General features: G+C 48.2%; 1 protein-coding gene across 1 annotated transcript in view; it reads right to left on the bottom strand.

The window, feature by feature from the left end:
• The window catches only part of NAPEPLD (N-acyl phosphatidylethanolamine phospholipase D), a 52,676-nt gene extending 34,983 nt beyond the window's left edge, over window positions 1–17,693 (bottom strand). The window contains exons 1-2 of the mRNA XM_069765116.1: window positions 17,289–17,693; window positions 2,558–2,867 (exon numbers count right to left, since the gene is read on the bottom strand). Coding sequence (XP_069621217.1) covers window positions 2,558–2,867; window positions 17,289–17,473 — 495 coding nt within the window. The 5' untranslated portion in view covers window positions 17,474–17,693. The remainder of the gene's footprint in view (window positions 1–2,557; window positions 2,868–17,288) is intronic.
• Between the last annotated feature and the right edge of the window lie 8,851 nt (window positions 17,694–26,544).

Genomic DNA, 26,544 nt, shown 5'->3' with positions numbered 1-26,544 from the left:
AAAACAAGATGATAATCTTGTAGCCATGACACCCTTTTAATTGATGAGAAAAATAAAATGTTACAAAGCAAGCTTCTGACAATTCGCAAGGCTCTTCCTCAGGGAGACCTAAGAAGCCCCGAAAGCTTTATTTGTATCATTTATCGTATTTTATTTTTGTCAACCATTAAGGCTATGTGCACACGTATAATGGTCCACTGCGAATTTTTCCGCAGCGGATTTGATAAATCTGCAGGGCAAAAACGCTGAGTTTTTGCTGCAGATTTATCGCGGATTTCACTGCGGTTTTACAACTGCGGTTTTCTATAGGAGCAGCTGTTAAAACCACTGCGGAATCCACAGAAAGAAGTGACATGCTGCGGAATGTAAACCGCTGCGTTTACACGCGTTTTTTTCCGCAGCATGTGCACAGCGTTTTTTGTTTCCCATAGGTTTACATTGTAATGTAAACTCATAGGAAACTGCTGCGGACCACAGCTGTACATCCCACTGAGAGCAATCTTTTTTTTCACGTGGATAACACGGTGCCAAACCCTTTTTTCCATCGTAAATCTAACAGTATTAACTATCTGGTATCCTCAACATGAGAGGACACGTTGCAAGACAAGAGGAAAAGATGCTCGGGGGCGCTTGGAGTGGCAGTGGAGAAGAGGAGCTCGGGCAGCTCGCTCACAGCAGGCCGGGACCCATAATCCTTGTCAGAGGTCAAAGACACAGAGGAGCGATAACTAAATAAGTCTCCACTGTCCTCCAACTATTCCTCAGAACTAGAATCGGATGAGATATCATGACTGTTTGAAGAGGTAGAAGGGATGTTTTATGCGGCATCTTTTTCACTGCTGTTAGAAGAGGGATCCGTACCCATGCCTTCAATACAGCCTGCAACCTGAATGCAGCGCCTCACACTGCTCAATCACAGGCGTAAAAAAGCATTTTCCTATCAAACTTGGGCAATTTTTCTCCACAACTTGCACATTCCTTGCTCTTATTTTCAGACAGGTCTTCCTGGTGTGTGCCAATAAAACAATAAATCAGCAACTGTGTGATTATATTGTCACCTCATCCTGTGCAGTGGAACAACCATGCAAGGAGGAGGATTAGATGTCACTTGACATCGCTGGTCCATCCATACAGTTAGCTCCTCGTCCAATGTAGCCAGGGATGAACACTATTGCAACTGGAGGTAGACCCGCACCAAGTCCAACAATCCAGCATGCCGCAGTCCATACGATCCCGCCCTCCGAACCCGGAAGAGGACAGTCAGATGACCCACGTTTATGTGCACACACACAGCGTGCTACCTTACTTCCAGTTCCACCTTCCAAATTCGGCCAGGAACAGAGCGATGCCCCCTCATTCCAGGCCCTGGAAAGCAGAGCTAGAATGGCCCAATCAGCTCATTCCTGCGGGCAGAGTCCTGCTGCATCCCTCAGGGATGCCTCGTGCCAAACCCCTGGAGAAATTTCCCCAGGTGAGAAAACAAACAAAAGTGGAGCTCCATTCTTTGACTTCAACCTGCAGTGCAGGGTTGTAGGTCTCCTTCAGGAACAGGAAACCACACTGAGGTGTATGGAGATGTTCCGCCTTTGTATTCTGTAGGTTTCCTGTTCCTGGGAGTGGATCCTCTCTTTCTTTACGGTGCTGTCAGGGTGCAGGGAAAAAGTCCTATTTTCTAACTACATTTTCTTGCAACTGTGCAACTAGACTTTAAAGGGAACCTGTCATCTGAATTTGGCGGGACCGGTTTTCGGTCATATGGGTGGAGCTTTCGGGTGTTTGATTGCCTTGCACAGGGGTGTACTACGGAGGACATAGAATTAACTTCAATCCAATATTGCGGCCAGCATGCAGCCAGCGGGTAAGGAAAGGGTGAATCAAACACCTGAAAACTCCGCCCATATGACCGAAAACAGGTCCCGCCAAATTCAGGTGACAGGTTCTCTTTAAGTAATGCTGCCCGTGGTTAGAGCAACAATATACAGCTGACAAGGTTCCCTTTAAGACTATCAGAACAGATACTTCATTATTTTATAGCTAAAAATCTTGCATACAAAATTGGTTAAAAATACATCCGTAACCTTTAAAGGGACACTGTCACCTGGATTTGGAGGGAACAATCTTCAGCCATGGAGGCGGGGTTTTGGGGTTTTTGATTCACCCTTTCCTTACCCGCTGGCTGCATGCTGGCTGCAATATTGGATTGAAGTTCATTCTCTGTCCTCCGTAGTACATGCCTGCACATGGCAATCTTGCCTTGCGCAGGCGTGTACTATGGAGGACAGAGAATGAACTTCAATCCAATATTGCAGCCAGCGGGTAAGGAAAGGGTGAATCAATAACCCCAAAACCCCGCCTCCATGGCTGAAGATTGTTCCCTCCAAATCCAGGTGACAGTGTCCCTTTAACTATCCCAAAAGCATACCTTCATGACCCCAAATACACTGCTGTTTCAGAAAACATGTACTAGCAGAACAGAATGTGTCACTTTTTATATAGCTGTGATGTATTCATACTGACAAATATATGTGAATATGGGATGATACAGAATAGGAAATACCTCTTTTGAACTTGGTACACTGCTATTATCTTTCTCAGTTGCAGCCCATTTGACAGCATTTCTCATGGTAGGAGCCTTCCAGGTAGGCCATGGATTAATGAATCTACCATTTTTGCCCTTGACGGACTTGGTGACATCTTCCTCTAATCTGATATCCAGCTTGAAGCTCTTTCTTGAAGAACGAGAGGAGTCACTACTTCTGGAGCTGCGGGTTGAGCTCTGTCGTTTTCGAACCGTCTCTTTTGGGTACTGATTGCTGGAGGTTAAACATTCATCATCTTTGTCATCTGCGTCTAATAGCTTTTGTAATCTATAATGAGATACACTAGTAAGAAGACAAGTAACAACATCCAATAATACAGTAATGTGGCGCGTGGGTAGCTTCTACTGCACACTGATGCCACTATATGCTTAACCTAGAATTATCCTAGAGGAAAAAAAGAAAAAAGGACTTTACACGGTCACTATAACCAGCGATGAACTTCAGCACTCATAACACGGTCAATTTAGAGGCTGTTAGAATGGTTGGCCAAAATATATTATTTAGTGGGCAGATTGAAAATACAGTATAAGTATGGTATTTGAAACAAGATGTGGTGCACAGTCAGGTTTCAACTATCACTGTAGGAAGTTGTGTCCTCCAGAGCTTCCTCTCAGCCACATGAATGGGCAGATTTATTAATAACATCTAGACTAAACATCTAAGAAGAATCTGCTGGGGGACTTATACCAATAACCCTATGTCACGGGGATACCGAGACAAAGTGGGGTCAGACGATTGCAGCGTCTAGGGACACATACACCTGCAAAATCGCCGCGGTTCCGCAGTAAAAACTGCAAAGTGTGAACATGGCCTAAGGGTTAAAAGTTGACCAGCGATTTCTCATTTTTACAACACCATTTTTTTTTTTAGGGACCACATCACATTTGAAGTCACTTTGGGGGGTCTATATGATAGAAAATACCAAAAAGTGACACCATTCTATAAACTGCACCCCTCAAGGTGCTCAAAATCATATTTAAGAAGTTTATTAACCCTTTAAGTGCTTGAACATTTAACTTTTTTCACAAAAAAATTAATTCAGATCCAATTTGTTTTATTTTACCAAGGGTAATAGGAGAAATTAGACCCCAAAAGTTGTTGTACAATTTGTCCTGAGTACGCCGATACCCCAGATGTGGGGGTAAACCACCATTTGGGCGCATGGCAGAGCTCGGAAGGGAAAGAGCGCCATTTGACTTTTCAATGCAAAATTGGCTAGAATTGAGATTGGACGTCATGTCGTGTTTAGAGAGCCCCTGATGTGCCTAAACAGTGGAGACTCCCCACAAGTGACACCATTTTGGAAAGTAGACCCCCTAAGGAACTTATCTAGATGTGTGGTGAGCACTTTGAACCCCCAAGTGCTTCACAGACATTTATAATGTAGAGCCGTAAAAATACTTTTTTTTTTTTTCACAAAAATGATCGTTTCGCCCCCAATTTTTTATTTTCCCAAGGGTAAAAGGAGAAAGTGGACCCCAAAAGTTGTTGTGCAATTTGTCCTGAGCACGCTGATACCCCATATGTGGGGGTAACCACTGTTTGGGCGCATGGCAGAGCTTGGAAGGGAAAGAGCACCGTTTGACTTTTTCAACGCAGAATTGGAAGGAATTGAGATCAGACACCATGTCGCGTTTGGAGAGCCCCCAATGTGCCTAAACAGTGGAAACTCCCCACAAGTGACCCCATTTTGAATACCCCACATGTGGGGGTAAACAACTGTTTGGGCGCACGTCGGGGCTCGGAAGGGAAGAAGTGGTGTTTTGGAATCCAGACTTTGATGGAATGGTCTGCGGGTGTCACGTTGCATTTGCAGAGCCCCTGATGTGCCTAAACAGTGGAAACCCCCCAATTCTAACTCCAACCCTAACACCAACACACCCCTAACCCTAATCCCAACACAACACACCCCTAACCCCAACACACCCCTAACCCTAATCACAACTCTAACCATAACCACACCCCTAACCCTGACACACCCCTAAGGCAACCGTAAACATAATCTAAACCCTATCCCCAACCTTACTTTAGCCCCAACCCTAACCCTAACGGGAGAATGGAAATAAATACATTTTTTTATTTTATTATTTTTCCCTAACTAAGGAGGTGATAGAGGGGGGTTTGATTTACTATTTATAGCGGGTTTATACGTTTGTCAGCTGTCACACACACTATAAGACGCTTTTTATTGTAAAAAAATAGTTTTTGCGTCGCCATATTTTGAGAGCTATAATTTTTCCATATTTTGGTCCAGAGTCATGTGAGGTCTTGTCTTTTGCGGGACGAGTTGACGTTTTTATTGGTAATATTTTCGGGCACGATAGTTTATCGCTTTTTATTCCAATTTTTGTTAGGCAGAAAGAGCAAAAACCAGCAATTCATGAATTTCTTTTTGGAGGGAGTTTATACTGTTCCGCGTTTGGTAAAAATTGATAAAGCAGTTTTATTCTTCGAGTTAGTACGATTACACCGATACCTCATTTATATCATTATGATTTGGCGCTTTTATACAATAAAAACTATTTTATATAAAAAATAATTATTTTTGGGTCGGGTCGTTACAGATGCGGCGATACTAAATGTGTTCTTTTACTGTTTTTAATTTACATAAAGAAATGTATTTATTGGAACAATATTTATTTTTTTCTTTATTTAGGATTTTTTTTAAATATTTTAGTCTATTAACTCATTTACTTTGTCCCAGGGTGGGACATTACTATGTAGTGTCAGATCAGCGATCTGACATGCAGTGCTAGAGGCTTGCCGGCCCCTAGAGTAGGCGCTCGGAAGCCACCTCCCTGCAGCACCCGGAAGGACCCCCACGGCCATCTTGGATCTGGGGCCTGCAGGGAGGAGACCCTCGGAACAACGCAATCACATCGTGTTGTTCTGAGGGTCTCAGGGAAGCACGCAGGGAGCCCCTTCCCTGCGCGATGCTTCCCTATGCCACTGGAACACTGCGATTATTTTTGGGTTAATGTGCCGGGAGCAGTCCGTGACTGCTCCTGGCACATAGTGTCGGATGTCAGCTGTGATAATCAGCTGACACCCGGCCGCGCTCCCCCCCGTGAGCGCGGCTCATCACCTTTGACGTACTATCCCGTTAATGGGAATTAAGTCCAAGGTCACATGGATGGGATAGTACGTCCAATGGCAGAAAGGGGTTAAACTGCTTAGTTGGACTCCTGGAGTTCTCGATCTTGGGTTGTATCAGCTTTTTTAGAGTTCGTTATACCCAGCAAGAATAAGAACCCTCCTCTTTTCTTCTGACCTTGCCCGTGATAGTTACTACTACCTGGTTTGGAGTTGAATGAGACAGTTCAGTGTAGGGAGTAGGCGGTTGAAGAATTTTTCTGGAGACTGCTGCATGGAGTTGGTTTGCATGTTAATCCTTATCCTCTCCTATTTGGTTTCTTCCTTCCTAGTTCTCCTGTTTCCCACTCTTGTTTTGTGACTGTCTTTGTACAACTATAGTTTTCTTTTATCCCTGTCTGTTAATTCCTTTCTGTCTGGTTAGTGTTTGCCTATACACTTCAGCCTCACACCTCGCTGGACGGGGAAGGGAACAGAGAAGGGTAAGATCAGAGAATAGCAAGTTATAAGACCCCGGTATCTCCTGCATCTGGGGAAATCCTAGGGGCATAGTCCCTAGACAGATTTTAAATGTACGTTTTGCGTGAAATGCCTTTTCATTTAAGAGTGAAATATACAGTACATAGCCAAAATGATAGAGCCATTAAATGATTGATGCTGCCGGTGACCCATTTGCGGTTTTCAGGTTCTCTTTACTAGGCACCAAATTTAACATGGTGGTTCATTCTGTTTGAGATAGCTGTTATACTTTAAAGATTCTAGTCTAAGTTTACCCCACCTAATAGTTAGCTTACTTTGTGCTGGAAATTTGCCCCAAAACTTTGGCAGATGAGGTCACGGCCCTCTTCTCCAAAACTATGCCCCCACTTAAGTGAGGTCATGCTCCCTTGCTGATCAAGGCATAAAGTGTATAAGACAAATACGGTACATCATATTTAGAAAGTCATGAAGTACATTATTTTTGCTGTAACTTACAACAGAATTCTAGTACATGTAGCTTAATAAATAATTCATTATCCATGCTAGGTGTAATATAATCCTTAAGGCTACATTTGCACATCCGTTTGAGTTTTTATATCCATCATAATAGAGTACAATTTTTCTACCATGGGTCATCAATTTTGCCTGTTTACCTCCTTTTTAGTTTTTAAAAATTGATGTAGAACTACGTAAATTATTTTTTCAGATTTACACTCAGCAATGCATCAGTTAAAAACAAATAAAACTGATGCCTTCCATTTTTCATCCATATTTGATTGATTCCCATAGAGTTGATTGCAAGTCTGATTCACAAGAACAGAGGAAAAATGGACATGTTTGAAAGAACAGATAGAGGGATCTGTTAAAAAAATAAATTAATGGTTCCATTAAATTATATGGCTCAGTATGCTGTCAGTTTAAAAACTGAAAAAAACAGACTATAAAAACAGGTGTGAATATAGCCTTAATGAGAAAATTTGCTATATTTCAGTGACAGTAGAATTAATGTGCATTGACATTGAATTTGCAGTGTACGCTTGCCATACTGTCAAACGTATCGATGGGCCACAAAGGTCCTTAAAATGCCTTTGTTCATTGATTCGTGGAATAGCAAAATAGACTATGTTACTTATATACACAGAAACACAGCAAAAAATAAAAATGGATACCAGCCAGAATTCTGTTGGAGCTGTATGTTAGGAATTCAATACATATGGTTCACAGTGCAAAAAGTTCTCTCCGAGATAACCCTGTATGGGAAAGGAAAGTGCAGGTGGAAAACAAATCCATAACATTCAGAAAATGGTATTAAAGGGAACCTGTCTCTGGATTCATGCTGCTGGAACCAAGGGCAGCACTGAATCAGAACCTGAGCGACTACAGCCAGATACAGGTGCTTCTCACAAAATTAGAATATAATCAAAAAGTTAATTTATTTCAGTTCTTCAATACAAAAGGTGAAACTCATATTAGATAGAGCCATTACAAACAGAGTCATCTATTTCAAGTGTTTATTTCTGTTAATATTGATGATTATTGCTTACAGCCAATGATAACCCAAAAGTCATTATCTCAGTAAAATAGAATAATTAACAAAAACACCTGCAAAGTCTGTTTCAGTAGGCTCCACAGTCATGGCGAAGACGGCTGACTTGACAGATGTCCAGACAGCAGTTATTGACACACTCCACAAGGAGGGCACAAAAGGGCATTGGTAAAAAAGCTGGCTGTTCACAGAGCGCTGTATCCAAGCATATTAATGGAACGTTGAGTGGAAGGAAAAAGTGTGGTAGAAAAAGGTGTACAAGAAAACGGGATAACTGCAGCCTTGAAAGGCTTGTTAAGAAAAGGCCATTCAAAAATTTGGGGGAAATTCACAAAGAGTGGACTGCTGCTGGAGTCATTGCTTCAAGAGCCATCACACACAGACGTATCCATGGTACGGGGCTACTAATGTTGCATTCCTTGTGTAAAACCACTCATGACCAATATACAATGCCAGAAGCATCTTACCTGGGCCAAGGAGAAAAAGAACTGGACTATTGCTTAGTGGTCCAAGGTGTTGTTTTCAGATAAAAGTAAATTTTGCATTTCATTTGGAAATTGAGGTCCCGGAGTCTGGAGGAAGAGTGGAGAGGCCACAATCCAAGCGGCTTGAGGTCTAGTGTGACGTTTCCACAATCAGTGATGGTTTCGGGAGCCATGTCATCTCCTCGGGTAGGTCAACTGTGTTTTATCAAGACCAAAGTCAGCACAGCAGTCTACCAGGAAATTTGAGAGCACTTCATGCTTCCCTCTGCCAACAAGCTTTTTGGAGATGGAAATTTCATTCTCCAGCAGGACTTGGCATCCGTCCACACTGCCAAAAGTACCACTACCTGGTTTATAAATAACAGTATCACTGTGCTTGATTGGCCAGCAAACGTGCCTGACCTTAACCCCATAGAGAATCTATGGGATATTGTCAAGAGGAAGATGAGACACCAGACCCAACAATGCAAACGAGCTGCAGGCTGCTATCAAAGCAACCTGGGCTTCCATAACACCTCAGCAGTGCCACAGGCTGATCGCCTCCATGCCATATTGATGCAGTAATTGATGCAAAAGGAGCCCCGACCAAGTATTAAGTGCATTTACTGAACATTCATTTCAGTAGGCCAACATTTTGGATTTAAAAATCATTTTTCAAGCTGGTGTTATAAAGTATTCCAATTTACCAAGATAATGACTATTGGGTTTTCATTGGCTGTAATCCGTAATCATCAACATTAACAAATAAACACTTGAAATACATCACTATGTTTGTAATGCCTCTAATATATGAGTTTCACTTTTTGTATTGAAGAACTGAAATAAATTAACTTTTTGATGATATTCTAATTTTGTGAGAAGCACCTGCATGTCTTACTCTGACATGCTACTGCGTTTCAAAGAAAACTTTGTTTGAAAAACCGGCCTCTGACTTGGTGCCTATGCTGGACTAGTCAGGATTCTCTCTATGGACTCTGGCCAGCTTTCCAAACTATGCATTTTCTGATATACCAGTGTTTCAGACATAGGCCTGAGTGCAACTGTGCAGCCAGGCTCTGATTCATTCAGCTCATGGTTCAGGCAGCATGAATGTAGTAGTAGGTTCCCTTTTCTCTCATGATATATAGAATATGAAGTTTACCATCTGTGTTGGCTGTAGATTAAAAAAAAAAAAAAAGGTAAATTACGGTAGCCATTTTCCCCCATTCTTCTGCCAGTTGTGTGTGATATATTAAATACATATTGGTATTTATTTTTCATAGTATCAGGAAGTTATCCATAAGGAACGCAACATTCAATTTTTAGTCACCTACAAATTAAAATTGTATTCCACATTTATTTCCTAGTTTTTTTCTATGAGCTTCTCTATCTACATGGTGGCATGGAGTCATAAAAATTTGAACAGAGCAACAACAACAACAATGAAGAAAAGACCCATTTACATGAAAACGTGATCGCTGAGCTCAGCGAGCAAGACACCACCAGTATGCGCCGGGCTGTTTTATTGTCTTTATCTGAGCCAAACTGAACATCTTTCAAATGATCAGCAAGTGCTAAAGCAGCAAAAGAAAAGGTTACCATACTTTTTTGTTTTTAAACTATGTTAAATCTAGACTTTTATATGCACAAAATATTAATGTTAAACATGAGCTGGTCCCGGCAGTTATCAGAATCAGTGATCTGTATGTAAATATTTACACCTAGCTAACTAAACAAAATTCTGATCATTCCTTATTTTATACCCCCTTTAGATGACTGGCAATTTCCAATGAAATCGGCATGTTTGGCCAGCATTCATTTTATGTGTACAGACACATTAAGACCTGCAATAACACCATTGTGATCCACCTGTTATCTAGCTATATGTACATAGGTCATTGAGGGTTCTGTAGGAACCATGTTATCTTGTTTTCCTAAGATAACCATAATAGGCTCAGGAACAAGGTCACCATAGGTATAGATCCATCTTTTTTTTTTAATGTTCCACTCTATTTTCAGATTGGCTAAAGTTATAAAGCTCCAGGAGCATACATTTGACTTTGGGAATTTGTTCACTTTATTTCTATAAATTAGATGGTTTTCGTACTGCAGTTACATATTGTATGCAATTAAGAAAAAAATACATTTAACAACTTGAACCAACGCAAACTTGGTCACGGGTAAAAATTGCTAATACTAAAAGGAGTGGTGGAGCACCTAAATTGTGCTTTCTAAATATCTATCTTTACACCCTAATCACTTTTGTAATTTGCTTTATTACAAAACACCCTACACATGTCCCTATACTGTTATTCCCTACATAGGTTTTCTTTTTTTTGCTGCACTTCCTGTGACATTTGGTTTGAGAGACATCTCTAACAGGACAACACAGGAGGCTAGGGCTGCACTCACTTCCCTGCAGCGCCTATTGTCCCTCCCGAAACAGGAGGGCATCAAGGGATGGCACTGCAGTTACTTGCTACAGTTTCTTGCATCGCAGCGCTCTGATGATGTTCTGGACCCATGGCTATAGACGCTGTAGGAGATGGGAGTGCAGCGCCAGAACTCTGCATCTTCTATAATGTGAAAAAAAAAGACATCAGGTGGTGGTGATAGAAGCTGTGACACCAGCATTGCCCCCTGATAACATTTTATTTTTTGGCAGTGCTAGAAGCTGTGAGTTGGCGCTGTTGTCATTCTCCACTTCTATCTCCTACCCCTAATGGCGTCCTGGATCCATGGTGATAGAAGCTGTAGGAAAGGTGAGTGCAGCACTGGCAATCTACTTCTATCTCCCCCACCACATATTCTAACTGTGAAACAAGATGTTGATAATGTGTGCAAAATGTAAAGCGCTGCGGAATATGTTAGCGCTATACAAAAATAAAGATTATTATTATGTTGTGAAGGGGTGGATGCAATTTGTTAGAAGCAGTGACTGACTCCACCACTGCCTCAATCTCTCCCCTGATGACAGAGAGAAGGACATTTTAGGTACCAGACTACCCCTTTAAATATTACTTAGGCTAGGTTCACATCGCGTTAGTGCCATCTGTTTAACGTATCCGTTAAACGGATGCGCTAACGCTGAAGCCCAAATTCTTTTTTCCTACGATTGCGCTAACGCATGCACCAAAGCATGTTGGCATGCATTAGTAATAGAAGTCTATGCACAGCGAACGCGTCCATTCATTGTGCGTTGGACCTAACGTACCCGAAAATGCGGTAGACCGCGTTAGAGGGTGCGTTACAAAGTAATGCATCATCGCTAACGCATGCCGATTTTGACATGCGTTACATCGCGTTAGTGCCACTTAGTAACGGATCCGTTAAACGGATCGCCCTAACGCAACATGTACCTACCCTTAAATTTCATCCACTTATAGCCCTTTAACAACTTTATATATTAAAAAGGCTGGCCATTTTCTAATGAGTAATTCAATGTGCAAGCGCAAGCAAATGAAGGGGGCAGCCTGGGAGGCAGTGCTCATGTGACTGCTCCAATATGGCCGGCACACTGCATAGTTTGTTTGTTTTTTACCACTATTATACTTTGAATCTTAGGACAAACAAACAAAAAATTTTTTATTTTTTTTTTAAAGCAAAATTGCATTCTATTCACCCCAAAACCAAATGCACAGCATAAACCAACGCAAAAAAACTGCCAGCTTCAATTTAGTCCTTCTTTTCCAAAATCTTTAAATGGTTAATGGCATAATTTCTTCTGCCTCTGCTTCTGAATTTGACAACACATTTTAGCATCAAACATTCCTAAATCTATGAATAATTTACACAAACTGGCATCTCACAAACAACGACATCAAAGTTACACTGGGGAGTAGTTTTTCTAATGTTTTTGGTTCTCTAAAATTAGACACTATCGGCGAGATAACAGTAATGCCAGAGGTATATGGTAATGGTCAATTCTTGGCATTGGATAGGAATATTGTAGGTCATCCAATTCTAAAGCCCCTATACACATAAGACTAGTGTCCGCTGTCTAATTTCGGATAGCCAATCGCTTTGCTCCAGCAGCGGCTTATCTACTGAGTGCTCCGATGTGTGGGAGAGCTGACCAAAAGATTGGCTGACAGCCGATGACGGCCTTAACAAAAAGGGAGTTTATTTAGGCTACAAGTGGACACTGTGCACCTGCAATTTAGAAACAGCTAAAACAGGACACATTTTGATTCTAAGTGTATGGTCAATGTTACATAATACCGGCATAGGTTACATAATGCCTGACAGCAGAAAAAAAGGGTTTGGCACTTGGTTAGGCAGTTAACGTGTTTTATTGCATTCAGTAAGAGAAACATAATAATAATCATCATCTTGTCCATATATATTATATGGACAAAGCAATAGCATACAACTCTTACCGGGGTTCTTCAGCAATTACTATGTGACTGCAGCCTTCCGAATCTTTACAGCGCACGCAGTGCACACTCGGGATTCTCAGGTGTCTGCAGCGGAAGCAGGCGGTCTCATTACTGCAAGTATGCAATACCCTGCACATTCCGACTAGACGTGCTCGACCTCTCTCAATACAAGAGAATTGAGAGAGGCCGCGCACGTTTAGTCGGAATGTGACCGGAAGAATGCAAATCGCATACTTGTGGTAACGTGATCACCCAATGTCGCCAACAATACCGGAGAATCCTGACAACGTGCAGTGTCAGACTTCGAATTCAGGGTTTTCATGCAGTCCTATTGCCACAGATGTATAAAATCCAGCACCTAGCCAGCCATTGTGCAAACAGTTGTAATTCTGTAATAGGATGCCATTATTGCAACAAGTCAGTTTGTGATATTTCTGCCTTCCTAAATATCCCATGATCACCTGTGAGTGGTGTAAGTAGGGATCACAGCAAGTCATCCACAGAGTGGCAGACCATGTAAAGTTAAAGAGTAAAGAACCTGAATACCTACCTCTTCCGACAAGCCTACAACCTGCAGTAACCACTAATCGACCAGCTCTATCCTCACCTATCTCTTGTGGACTGTGAGCCCTCGCGGGCAGGGTCCTCTCTCCTCATGTACCACTCGGTGACTTGTATTGTTCAAGATTATTGTACTTGTTTTTTATTATGTACATCCCTCCTCATATGTAAAGCGCCATGGAATAAATGGCGCTATAATAAATAATAATAATAATAGTGCATAAAAATCCCCAATGCTCTGCTTAATGCCATAGCTAGTAACAATCAGAAAAGCACACCCAGCTAATGGAGTACAGCATGATCAATCTAATATAAAAGATCATATAAATATAGGGATGTGATCCATAGCCGCAGTATCGGACCAAATATGGACCCACTGAAATCAATAAGAGAACCACCACAGGACAGCTCAGTGGAAAAAGTCCAGACTATAATACATAAATATAATTGCAAGAATAAATTTATTGATACAAAAGGTCAATTGGCAGAAACATAGCTAAAAAGTGACAACCCTTCCCCTGAGGAAGGAAGGTAACTTCCGAAACGCGCGTTGAGGGCGGGAGATTGCATGTACCTCTGTCACACACCATTACAATGTCTATGTATTAACTGGTGTTGTTAACAATTGGGGACGCATATGTCTTTACTTTTTGTATATTTTTGGGGATATGCTGCCTCTTACCGCCTTTGTATATGCGGCATGGTTTGTCACTTTTTAGCCATGTTTCTGCCAATTGACCTTTTGTATCAATATATTTATTCTTGCAATTATACTTATATATTAGTCTGGACTTTTTCCACTCAGCTGTCCTGTGGTGGTTCTCTTAATGCCATAGCTGCAGAGCCCAAACCTTCTCTGACATTAACATCAGTATAAAAACAGCTTGAAGAGGATCATAGCATAGGTTTCCATGCAAGCCTTACATCACTAATCACAATGCCAAGAGTCGCGCAGAGTGGTGTAAAGCACCCACCACTGGTCTGAAAATAATCACAGATCTGAGCGGCCCCATAGTATAACATTGGGCCGAGTGGTACGTGACGTTTTATCGCATAGGACTCCGGTGTGTTCCACACAAATGTGGCTCCGGCCTAGGATGGAAAATACGGTTGTGAGAATATTACCTTACTGAGAACAGTACAACATAAGGGGATTACACGTTCAGTATTTGGAAAAGTATAATAGAAAAATGTCACCACTCCTGCATTTATCACCCACTCCTGGTTTTCGCTTAAGGTACCTTCACACTGAACAACAATAACGATAGCGATCCGTGACGTTGCAGGTCCTGGCTAGCGATATCGTTGTGTTTGACACGCAGCAGCGATCTGGATCCTGCTGTGACATCGTTGGTCGGAGCTAGAAGGCCAGAACTTTATTTCGTCGCTGGATCACCGGCTGACATCGCTGAATCGGCGTGTGTGACGCCGATCCAGCGATGTCTTCACTGGTAACCAGGGTACACATCGGGTTACTAAGAGCAGGGCCGCGCTTAGTAACCCGATATTTACCCTGGTTACCATTGTAAATGTAAAAAAAAAAAAAACACTACATACTTACATTCCGGTGTCTGACGCGTCCCTCGCCGTCAGCTTCCCGCACTGACTGTGAGTGCCGGCCGTAAAGCACAGCGGTGACGTCAGCGCTGTGCTCTGCTTTACGGCCAGCCCTCACAGTCAGTGCGGGAAGCTGACAGCGAGGGACGCGTCAGACACCGGAATGTAAGTATGTAGTGTTTTTTTTTTTTTACATTTACAATGGTAACCAGGGTAAATATTGGGTTACTAAGCGCGGCCCTGCGCTTAGTAACCCGATATTTACCCTGGTTACCCGGGGACTTCGGCATCGTGGGTCGCTGGAGAGCTGTCTGTGTGACAGCTCTCCAGCGACCACACAACGACTAAACAGCGACGCTGCAGCGATCGGCATCGTTGTCTATATCGCTGCAGCGTCGCTTAATGTGACGGTACCTTTACACATACTGAGGTAAATTACTGACCAAATACTGAACGTGTGACTGTGGCCTTAGGCTACATGCATGTCTGTGTGACATGTCCTACTGCTGTCCTCATTTTTCTCAGACAGCACTCGAACTCAGAGCTTTAGGCGAGGTTCATATTGCGTTGGTGCAGCCCGGTCAACGCATGCGTTAAACGGACTGCACCAACGCTAGTGCCTTTTAAAGATCGCGTTATGCGATCGCGTAGATGCTCCACCTACGCCATCGGAGATGGACCCGTAAACGCTGCAGCACGCGTCCAAGGGTCCGTCACAGAATGACGGCACATCGATAGCGCATGCTGATTATGAGATGCATTAGCGATGCGCTACATAATGGCAGTCACTGGGTGCGCTGAAGCATCCGTTACATTGCGTTAGTGCCGCTGTGTAACAGATGCCGCAGTGCATTGCCATTGACGCAATGTGAACCTGGCCTTAGTGATCCAAGAACACACGCTTTTATATACGGGCCAGAGTTTCTGGTCCGAGAGACTCAGAGCAGGTCCTACTCTCATCAGTTTTGTGGATCAGACTCAGCCATTAATGTCTATGAGGATCTATATAAAACACTGAAGACAGACTTTGTACTTAGGAGTACCAGCCATGTTTCATCTGGTTTTATCTAATCCATGCCTATGAGTAAATGGATAAAAAATGTCCAGACAGTCTGTACACTTCAGGGAAAGAAATGGAGAAGAAAAATAAATAAATGAGACGTAACAAGGATGACACTGGGGGAAACCATCAGTCCGTTTGGGCTGGTAACACTGACACGGAAGTGTGAATGCACAAAGCACAAAAAGCTCCAGGATTTTCCAGGATGAGAGAACACTAGAGGACTGCGGACACGTCGTCACTGGTGACCGCCAGACACAAGAGCAGCTCTGTGATGGAACATTTCACCTCGGGCCGCACGGTGACACATTGGACCAAGACCCGTGCCTGCGATACACAAAACCCCTATTATTTGGGAACTTTGGAACACGGCTCACATGCCCCAGATACGCACGTTGGCATGCGACTTGTGACTTTTCTGCAGCTCAAAAAAAAAAAAAAAATGTACAGCTCTAAAAATAGTCACAACATCCAGATAAACAGGTTTTTGGTCACATGACTCGTCGGTTGTGTGGCATGTCATCACTTACCCCCGACCCGGTTTGGCGACCCTAAGCAATGTCGTCCATATTTCAGCCAGACCTTTTGGATCTGTCTGCATTACAGACGTCTGTTTTTTACATTCATATGGCATCTAGTATTTACATGGACAATTTAATAAACGGACAAACACAGTCTCTTATGTTAATAATTGTAATGGATCTGTAAAAAGACATGATGCGGATGGGGACCTGGATGTGATCCCTTGTAGTGCACCATTCACTTACAATGGGGGAGTCAGATTAGTGAGTTACACGTAGACCATCGGCCCGTGTGCAGACATGTACATGTGAACTCCCACATTGCCTTACATTGGGGTGTGCGCTGTCAGTGTGCTGTCAGTGCACTGCCAGTGTGCTGTCCGGTTTCCACACAGACTGATTATGACCTCATCAGATCTTTTATGGAACTCATTAGCACGTCTGTAGGCAGAAGTCTGGAAGGAGGAATGATCTCAGATGAAGCAACATGTGCACTAGACAGATTGAAGCTGCAGCCCGATTGCAGTAAGGTTTCCCCGATTGTGCACACCACTGCTGAGCCTGCACTAAAAAGAATAGAAGAAGCAAGCCACAAATAAAACTGGTAGAATACTCACCCTCACCAGGTCCAGGGCTGCTTCTCTACCGCAGAGAACCACAGGTCTAAAGTGGCCAGGGGGCGGAGCTCACAGGGTAATAATGCAGAGCCCCATAAAGACACGCCCCCGAGAATCCTGGCAGCCACGCCCCCTTGTTAGACAAGAAAAACTAGCACTATCTTGAAGCGCCCCATAAGGTGGAGCTGCAGGACGGGGTCACACAACAAACGGGTCATACTGAGGGCACTACCCGCACATTTAGGTGGGGGCCACACAACAACTGTGGCTGTGCCTAGCGGGTGCCATAAGATGAGCGGTGCCCGGTGTGATGGCCGCTTATCCCATCGCTCACCACAGAAGTTCAGTGATGACCGCCTGGCAGCGTGCTCCGGTGTATGCCCGCGCAGGTGCCAGTGTGCACGGCTCACCTGTCCGCCTCCAGCCCGTCCTCTGCCATCCCGGTCTCCGCAGTGATGACCTCCCGCCGGTCTGTTCTCTGCAGCGCGGGGCACAAGTCACTGCCGGGCCTGTGACTCTGATGGCAACTGTCAATGCGGAGCTCGCCGGCGGCGGCTGCCAGGAATTGCAGGCAGCTCCTCCTCACCACCAGCATGTCAGTGCGGCCGCCCACCGACCGAGCAATGTGCACGACACCGAGCTGGGCCCCACCGGTAGTGGGAGGAGTCCGCCCACCATGTTGTAGGACTGACCGTAGTATATAGAACTTGCATGGGCGCCGTTATCTGCCGCCTCAGACCAGGAGGGACATGGCTCCTGCTGTAACTGCGGTACCGGCTGTGCTTCAGGGACAAAACATCGCTCCTGCTGTAACTGCGGTACCGGCTGTGCTTCAGGGACAAAACATCGCTCCTGCTGTAACTGCGGTACCGGCTGTGCTTCAGGGACAAAACATCGCTCCTGCTGTAACTGCGGTACCGGCTGTGCTTCAGGGACAAAACATCGCTCCTGCTGTAACTGCGGTACCGGCTCTGCTTCAGGGTCATGGCTCCTGCTGTAACTGCGGTACCGGGTGTTCTTCAGGGTCAAGACATGGCTCCTGCTGTAACTGCGGTACCGGCTGTGCTTCAGGGTCATGGCTCCTGCTGTAACTGCGGTACCGGCTGTGCTTCAGGGTCATGGCTCCTGCTGTAACTGCGGTACCGGGTGTTCTTCAGGGTCAAGACATGGCTATTGCTGTAACTGCGGTACCAGCTGTGCTTCAGGGACATGGCTCCTGCTATAACTGCGGTACCGGCTGTGCTTCAGGGACATGGCTCCTGCTGTAACTGCGGTACCGGGTGTTCTTCAGGGTCAAGACATGGCTCCTGCTGTAACTGCGGTACCGGCTGTGCTTCAGGGACATGGCTCCTGCTGTAACTGCGGTACCGGCTGTGCTTCAGGGACATGGCTCCTGCTGTAACTGCGGTACCGGGTGTTCTTCAGGGTCAAGACATGGCTCCTGCTGTAACTGCGGTACCGGCTGTGCTTCAGGGACATGGCTCCTGCTGTAACTGCGGTACCGGCTGTGCTTCAGGGTCATGGCTCCTGCTGTAACTGCGGTACCGGGTGTTCTTCAGGGTCAAGACATGGCTATTGCTGTAACTGCGGTACCGGCTGTGCTTCAGGGACATGGCTCCTGCTATAACTGCGGTACCGGCTGTGCTTCAGGGACATGGCTCCTGCTGTAACTGCGGTACTGGCTGTGCTTCAGGGACATGGCTCCTGCTGTAACTGCGGTACCGGCTGTGCTTCAGGGACAAAACATCGCTCCTGCTGTAACTGCGGTACCGGCTGTGCTTCAGGGTCATGGCTCCTGCTGTAACTGCGGTACCGGGTGTTCTTCAGGGTCAAGACATGGCTATTGCTGTAACTGCGGTACCGGCTGTGCTTCAGGGACATGGCTCCTGCTATAACTGCGGTACCGGCTGTGCTTCAGGGACATGGCTCCTGCTGTAACTGCGGTACCGGGTGTTCTTCAGGGTCAAGACATGGCTCCTGCTGTAACTGCGGTACCGGCTGTGCTTCAGGGACATGGCTCCTGCTGTAACTGCGGTACCGGCTGTGCTTCAGGGACATGGCTCCTGCTGTAACTGCGGTACCGGCTGTGCTTCAGGGACAAGACATGGCTATTGCTGTAACTGCGGTACCGGGTGTTCTTCAGGGTCAAGACATGGCTATTGCTGTAACTGCGGTACCGGCTGTGCTTCAGGGACATGGCTCCTGCTGTAACTGCGGTACCGGCTGTGCTTCAGGGACATGGCTCCTGCTGTAACTGCGTACCGGGTGTTCTAAAGGGTCAAGACATGGCTCCTGCTGTAACTGCGGTACCGGCTGTGCTTCAGGGACAAAACATCGCTCCTGCTGTAACTGCGGTACCGGCTGTGCTTCAGGGACAAAACATCGCTCCTGCTGTAACTGCGGTACCGGCTGTGCTTCAGGGACAAAACATCGCTCCTGCTGTAACTGCGGTACCGGCTGTGCTTCAGGGACAAAACATCGCTCCTGCTGTAACTGCGGTACCGGCTCTGCTTCAGGGTCATGGCTCCTGCTGTAACTGCGGTACCGGGTGTTCTTCAGGGTCAAGACATGGCTCCTGCTGTAACTGCGGTACCGGCTGTGCTTCAGGGTCATGGCTCCTGCTGTAACTGCGGTACCGGCTGTGCTTCAGGGTCATGGCTCCTGCTGTAACTGCGGTACCGGGTGTTCTTCAGGGTCAAGACATGGCTATTGCTGTAACTGCGGTACCAGCTGTGCTTCAGGGACATGGCTCCTGCTATAACTGCGGTACCGGCTGTGCTTCAGGGACATGGCTCCTGCTGTAACTGCGGTACCGGGTGTTCTTCAGGGTCAAGACATGGCTCCTGCTGTAACTGCGGTACCGGCTGTGCTTCAGGGACATGGCTCCTGCTGTAACTGCGGTACCGGCTGTGCTTCAGGGACATGGCTCCTGCTGTAACTGCGGTACCGGGTGTTCTTCAGGGTCAAGACATGGCTCCTGCTGTAACTGCGGTACCGGCTGTGCTTCAGGGACATGGCTCCTGCTGTAACTGCGGTACCGGCTGTGCTTCAGGGTCATGGCTCCTGCTGTAACTGCGGTACCGGCTGTGCTTCAGGGTCATGGCTCCTGCTGTAACTGCGGTACCGGGTGTTCTTCAGGGTCAAGACATGGCTATTGCTGTAACTGCGGTACCAGCTGTGCTTCAGGGACATGGCTCCTGCTATAACTGCGGTACCGGCTGTGCTTCAGGGACATGGCTCCTGCTGTAACTGCGGTACCGGGTGTTCTTCAGGGTCAAGACATGGCTCCTGCTGTAACTGCGGTACCGGCTGTGCTTCAGGGACATGGCTCCTGCTGTAACTGCGGTACCGGCTGTGCTTCAGGGACATGGCTCCTGCTGTAACTGCGGTACCGGGTGTTCTTCAGGGTCAAGACATGGCTCCTGCTGTAACTGCGGTACCGGCTGTGCTTCAGGGACATGGCTCCTGCTGTAACTGCGGTACCGGCTGTGCTTCAGGGTCATGGCTCCTGCTGTAACTGCGGTACCGGGTGTTCTTCAGGGTCAAGACATGGCTATTGCTGTAACTGCGGTACCGGCTGTGCTTCAGGGACATGGCTCCTGCTATAACTGCGGTACCGGCTGTGCTTCAGGGACATGGCTCCTGCTGTAACTGCGGTACTGGCTGTGCTTCAGGGACATGGCTCCTGCTGTAACTGCGGTACCGGCTGTGCTTCAGGGACAAAACATCGCTCCTGCTGTAACTGCGGTACCGGCTGTGCTTCAGGGTCATGGCTCCTGCTGTAACTGCGGTACCGGGTGTTCTTCAGGGTCAAGACATGGCTATTGCTGTAACTGCGGTACCGGCTGTGCTTCAGGGACATGGCTCCTGCTATAACTGCGGTACCGGCTGTGCTTCAGGGACATGGCTCCTGCTGTAACTGCGGTACCGGGTGTTCTTCAGGGTCAAGACATGGCTCCTGCTGTAACTGCGGTACCGGCTGTGCTTCAGGGACATGGCTCCTGCTGTAACTGCGGTACCGGCTGTGCTTCAGGGACATGGCTCCTGCTGTAACTGCGGTACCGGCTGTGCTTCAGGGACAAGACATGGCTATTGCTGTAACTGCGGTACCGGGTGTTCTTCAGGGTCAAGACATGGCTATTGCTGTAACTGCGGTACCGGCTGTGCTTCAGGGACATGGCTCCTGCTGTAACTGCGGTACCGGCTGTGCTTCAGGGACATGGCTCCTGCTGTAACTGCGTACCGGGTGTTCTAAAGGGTCAAGACATGGCTCCTGCTGTAACTGCGGTACCGGCTGTGCTTCAGGGACAAAACATCGCTCCTGCTGTAACTGCGGTACCGGCTGTGCTTCAGGGACAAAACATCGCTCCTGCTGTAACTGCGGTACCGGCTGTGCTTCAGGGACAAAACATCGCTCCTGCTGTAACTGCGGTACCGGCTGTGCTTCAGGGACAAAACATCGCTCCTGCTGTAACTGCGGTACCGGCTCTGCTTCAGGGTCATGGCTCCTGCTGTAACTGCGGTACCGGGTGTTCTTCAGGGTCAAGACATGGCTCCTGCTGTAACTGCGGTACCGGCTGTGCTTCAGGGTCATGGCTCCTGCTGTAACTGCGGTACCGGCTGTGCTTCAGGGTCATGGCTCCTGCTGTAACTGCGGTACCGGGTGTTCTTCAGGGTCAAGACATGGCTATTGCTGTAACTGCGGTACCAGCTGTGCTTCAGGGACATGGCTCCTGCTATAACTGCGGTACCGGCTGTGCTTCAGGGACATGGCTCCTGCTGTAACTGCGGTACCGGGTGTTCTTCAGGGTCAAGACATGGCTCCTGCTGTAACTGCGGTACCGGCTGTGCTTCAGGGACATGGCTCCTGCTGTAACTGCGGTACCGGCTGTGCTTCAGGGACATGGCTCCTGCTGTAACTGCGGTACCGGCTGTGCTTCAGGGTCATGGCTCCTGCTGTAACTGCGGTACCGGCTGTGCTTCAGGGTCATGGCTCCTGCTGTAACTGCGGTACCGGGTGTTCTTCAGGGTCAAGACATGGCTATTGCTGTAACTGCGGTACCGGCTGTGCTTCAGGGACATGGCTCCTGCTATAACTGCGGTACCGGCTGTGCTTCAGGGACATGGCTCCTGCTGTAACTGCGGTACTGGCTGTGCTTCAGGGACATGGCTCCTGCTGTAACTGCGGTACCGGCTGTGCTTCAGGGACAAAACATCGCTCCTGCTGTAACTGCGGTACCGGCTGTGCTTCAGGGTCATGGCTCCTGCTGTAACTGCGGTACCGGGTGTTCTTCAGGGTCAAGACATGGCTATTGCTGTAACTGCGGTACCGGCTGTGCTTCAGGGACATGGCTCCTGCTATAACTGCGGTACCGGCTGTGCTTCAGGGACATGGCTCCTGCTGTAACTGCGGTACCGGGTGTTCTTCAGGGTCAAGACATGGCTCCTGCTGTAACTGCGGTACCGGCTGTGCTTCAGGGACATGGCTCCTGCTGTAACTGCGGTACCGGCTGTGCTTCAGGGACATGGCTCCTGCTGTAACTGCGGTACCGGCTGTGCTTCAGGGACAAGACATGGCTATTGCTGTAACTGCGGTACCGGGTGTTCTTCAGGGTCAAGACATGGCTATTGCTGTAACTGCGGTACCGGCTGTGCTTCAGGGACATGGCTCCTGCTGTAACTGCGGTACCGGCTGTGCTTCAGGGACATGGCTCCTGCTGTAACTGCGTACCGGGTGTTCTAAAGGGTCAAGACATGGCTCCTGCTGTAACTGCGGTACCGGCTGTGCTTCAGGGACATGGCTCCTGCTGTAACTGCGGTACCGGCTGTGCTTCAGGGACAAGACATGGCTATTGCTGTAACTGCGGTACCGGCTGTGCTTCAGGGACAAAACATCGCTCCTGCTGTAACTGCGGTACCGGCTGTGCTTCAGGGACAAAACATCGCTCCTGCTGTAACTGCGGTACCGGCTCTGCTTCAGGGTCATGGCTCCTGCTGTAACTGCGGTACCGGGTGTTCTTCAGGGTCAAGACATGGCTCCTGCTGTAACTGCGGTACCGGCTGTGCTTCAGGGTCATGGCTCCTGCTGTAACTGCGGTACCGGCTGTGCTTCAGGGTCATGGCTCCTGCTGTAACTGCGGTACCGGGTGTTCTTCAGGGTCAAGACATGGCTATTGCTGTAACTGCGGTACCGGCTGTGCTTCAGGGACATGGCTCCTGCTATAACTGCGGTACCGGCTGTGCTTCAGGGACATGGCTCCTGCTGTAACTGCGGTACCGGCTGTGCTTCAGGGACAAAACATCGCTCCTGCTGTAACTGCGGTACCCGCTTTGCTTCAGGGTCATGGCTCCTGCTGTAACTGCGGTACCGGCTGTGCTTCAGGGTCATGGCTCCTGCTGTAACTGCGGTACCGGGTGTTCTTCAGGGTCAAGACATGGCTATTGCTGTAACTGCGGTACCGGCTGTGCTTCAGGGACATGGCTCCTGCTATAACTGCGGTACCGGCTGTGCTTCAGGGACATGGCTCCTGCTGTAACTGCGGTACCGGGTGTTCTTCAGGGTCAAGACATGGCTCCTGCTGTAACTGCGGTACCGGGTGTTCTTCAGGGTCAAGACATGGCTCCTGCTGTAACTGCGGTACCGGCTGTGCTTCAGGGACATGGCTCCTGCTGTAACTGCGGTACCGGCTGTGCTTCAGGGACATGGCTCCTGCTGTAACTGCGGTACCGGCTGTGCTTCAGGGTCATGGCTCCTGCTGTAACTGCGGTACCGGCTGTGCTTCAGGGTCATGGCTCCTGCTGTAACTGCGGTACCGGGTGTTCTTCAGGGTCAAGACATGGCTATTGCTGTAACTGCGGTACCGGCTGTGCTTCAGGGACATGGCTCCTGCTATAACTGCGGTACCGGCTGTGCTTCAGGGACATGGCTCCTGCTGTAACTGCGGTACTGGCTGTGCTTCAGGGACATGGCTCCTGCTGTAACTGCGGTACCGGCTGTGCTTCAGGGACAAAACATCGCTCCTGCTGTAACTGCGGTACCGGCTGTGCTTCAGGGTCATGGCTCCTGCTGTAACTGCGGTACCGGGTGTTCTTCAGGGTCAAGACATGGCTATTGCTGTAACTGCGGTACCGGCTGTGCTTCAGGGACATGGCTCCTGCTATAACTGCGGTACCGGCTGTGCTTCAGGGACATGGCTCCTGCTGTAACTGCGGTACCGGGTGTTCTTCAGGGTCAAGACATGGCTCCTGCTGTAACTGCGGTACCGGCTGTGCTTCAGGGACATGGCTCCTGCTGTAACTGCGGTACCGGCTGTGCTTCAGGGACATGGCTCCTGCTGTAACTGCGGTACCGGCTGTGCTTCAGGGACAAGACATGGCTATTGCTGTAACTGCGGTACCGGGTGTTCTTCAGGGTCAAGACATGGCTATTGCTGTAACTGCGGTACCGGCTGTGCTTCAGGGACATGGCTCCTGCTGTAACTGCGGTACCGGGTGTTCTTCAGGGTCAAGACATGGCTCCTGCTGTAACTGCGGTACCGGGTGTTCTTCAGGGTCAAGACATGGCTCCTGCTGTAACTGCGGTACCGGCTGTGCTTCAGGGACATGGCTCCTGCTGTAACTGCGGTACCGGCTGTGCTTCAGGGACATGGCTCCTGCTGTAACTGCGGTACCGGCTGTGCTTCAGGGTCATGGCTCCTGCTGTAACTGCGGTACCGGCTGTGCTTCAGGGTCATGGCTCCTGCTGTAACTGCGGTACCGGGTGTTCTTCAGGGTCAAGACATGGCTATTGCTGTAACTGCGGTACCGGCTGTGCTTCAGGGACATGGCTCCTGCTATAACTGCGGTACCGGCTGTGCTTCAGGGACATGGCTCCTGCTGTAACTGCGGTACTGGCTGTGCTTCAGGGACATGGCTCCTGCTGTAACTGCGGTACCGGCTGTGCTTCAGGGACAAAACATCGCTCCTGCTGTAACTGCGGTACCGGCTGTGCTTCAGGGTCATGGCTCCTGCTGTAACTGCGGTACCGGGTGTTCTTCAGGGTCAAGACATGGCTATTGCTGTAACTGCGGTACCGGCTGTGCTTCAGGGACATGGCTCCTGCTATAACTGCGGTACCGGCTGTGCTTCAGGGACATGGCTCCTGCTGTAACTGCGGTACCGGGTGTTCTTCAGGGTCAAGACATGGCTCCTGCTGTAACTGCGGTACCGGCTGTGCTTCAGGGACATGGCTCCTGCTGTAACTGCGGTACCGGCTGTGCTTCAGGGACATGGCTCCTGCTGTAACTGCGGTACCGGCTGTGCTTCAGGGACAAGACATGGCTATTGCTGTAACTGCGGTACCGGGTGTTCTTCAGGGTCAAGACATGGCTATTGCTGTAACTGCGGTACCGGCTGTGCTTCGGGGACATGGCTCCTGCTGTAACTGCGGTACCGGCTGTGCTTCAGGGACATGGCTCCTGCTGTAACTGCGTACCGGGTGTTCTAAAGGGTCAAGACATGGCTCCTGCTGTAACTGCGGTACCGGCTGTGCTTCAGGGACATGGCTCCTGCTGTAACTGCGGTACCGGCTGTGCTTCAGGGACAAGACATGGCTATTGCTGTAACTGCGGTACCGGCTTTGCTTCAGGGACATGGCTCCTGCTGTAACTGCGGTACCGGCTGTGCTTCAGGGACATGGCTCCTGCTGTAACTGCGGAACTGGCTGTGCTTCATGGACATGGCTCCTGCTGTAACTGCGGTACCGGCTGTGCTTCAGGGACATGGCTCCTGCTGTAACTGCGGTACTGGCTGTGCTTCAGGGACAAAACATGGCTCCTGCTGTAACTTCGGTACCGGCTGTGCTTCAGGGACATGGCTCCTGCTGTAACTGCGGTACCGGCTGTGCTTCAGGGATATGGCTCCTGCTGTAACTGCGGTACGGCTGTGCTTCAGGGACATGGCTCCTGCTGTAACTGCGGTACGGCTGTGCTTCAGGGACATGGCTCCGGCTGTAACTGCGGTACCGGCTGTGCTTCAGGGACATGGCTCCTGCTGTAACTGCGGTACCGGCTGTGCTTCAGGGACAAGACATGGCTATTGCTGTAACTGCGGTACCGGCTGTGCTTCAGGGACAAGACATGGCTATTGCTGTAACTGCGGTACCGGCTTTGCTTCAGGGACATGGCTCCTGCTGTAACTGCGGTACCGGCTGTGCTTCAGGGACATGGCTCCTGCTGTAACTGCGGTACCGGCTGTGCTTCAGGGACAAGACATGGCTATTGCTGTAACTGCGGTACCGGCTTTGCTTCAGGGACATGGCTCCTGCTGTAACTGCGGTACCGGCTGTGCTTCAGGGACATGGCTCCTGCTGTAACTGCGGTACTGGCTGTGCTTCAGGGACAAAACATGGCTCCTGCTGTAACTTCGGTACCGGCTGTGCTTCAGGGACATGGCTCCTGCTGTAACTGCGGTACCGGCTGTGCTTCAGGGATATGGCTCCTGCTGTAACTGCGGTACGGCTGTGCTTCAGGGACATGGCTCCTGCTGTAACTGCGGTACGGCTGTGCTTCAGGGACATGGCTCCTGCTGTAACTGCGGTACCGGCTGTGCTTCAGGGACATGGCTCCTGCTGTAACTGCGGTACCGGCTGTGCTTCAGGGACAAGACATGGCTATTGCTGTAACTGCG

Source organism: Ranitomeya imitator, chromosome 4 (genome assembly GCF_032444005.1).
Source record: "Ranitomeya imitator isolate aRanImi1 chromosome 4, aRanImi1.pri, whole genome shotgun sequence".
In the NCBI taxonomy this organism is placed as follows: Eukaryota; Metazoa; Chordata; class Amphibia; order Anura; family Dendrobatidae; genus Ranitomeya; species Ranitomeya imitator.
The sequence above is the reverse complement of the archived record's forward strand: the minus strand, read 5'-3'. Positions and strand labels throughout refer to the sequence as shown.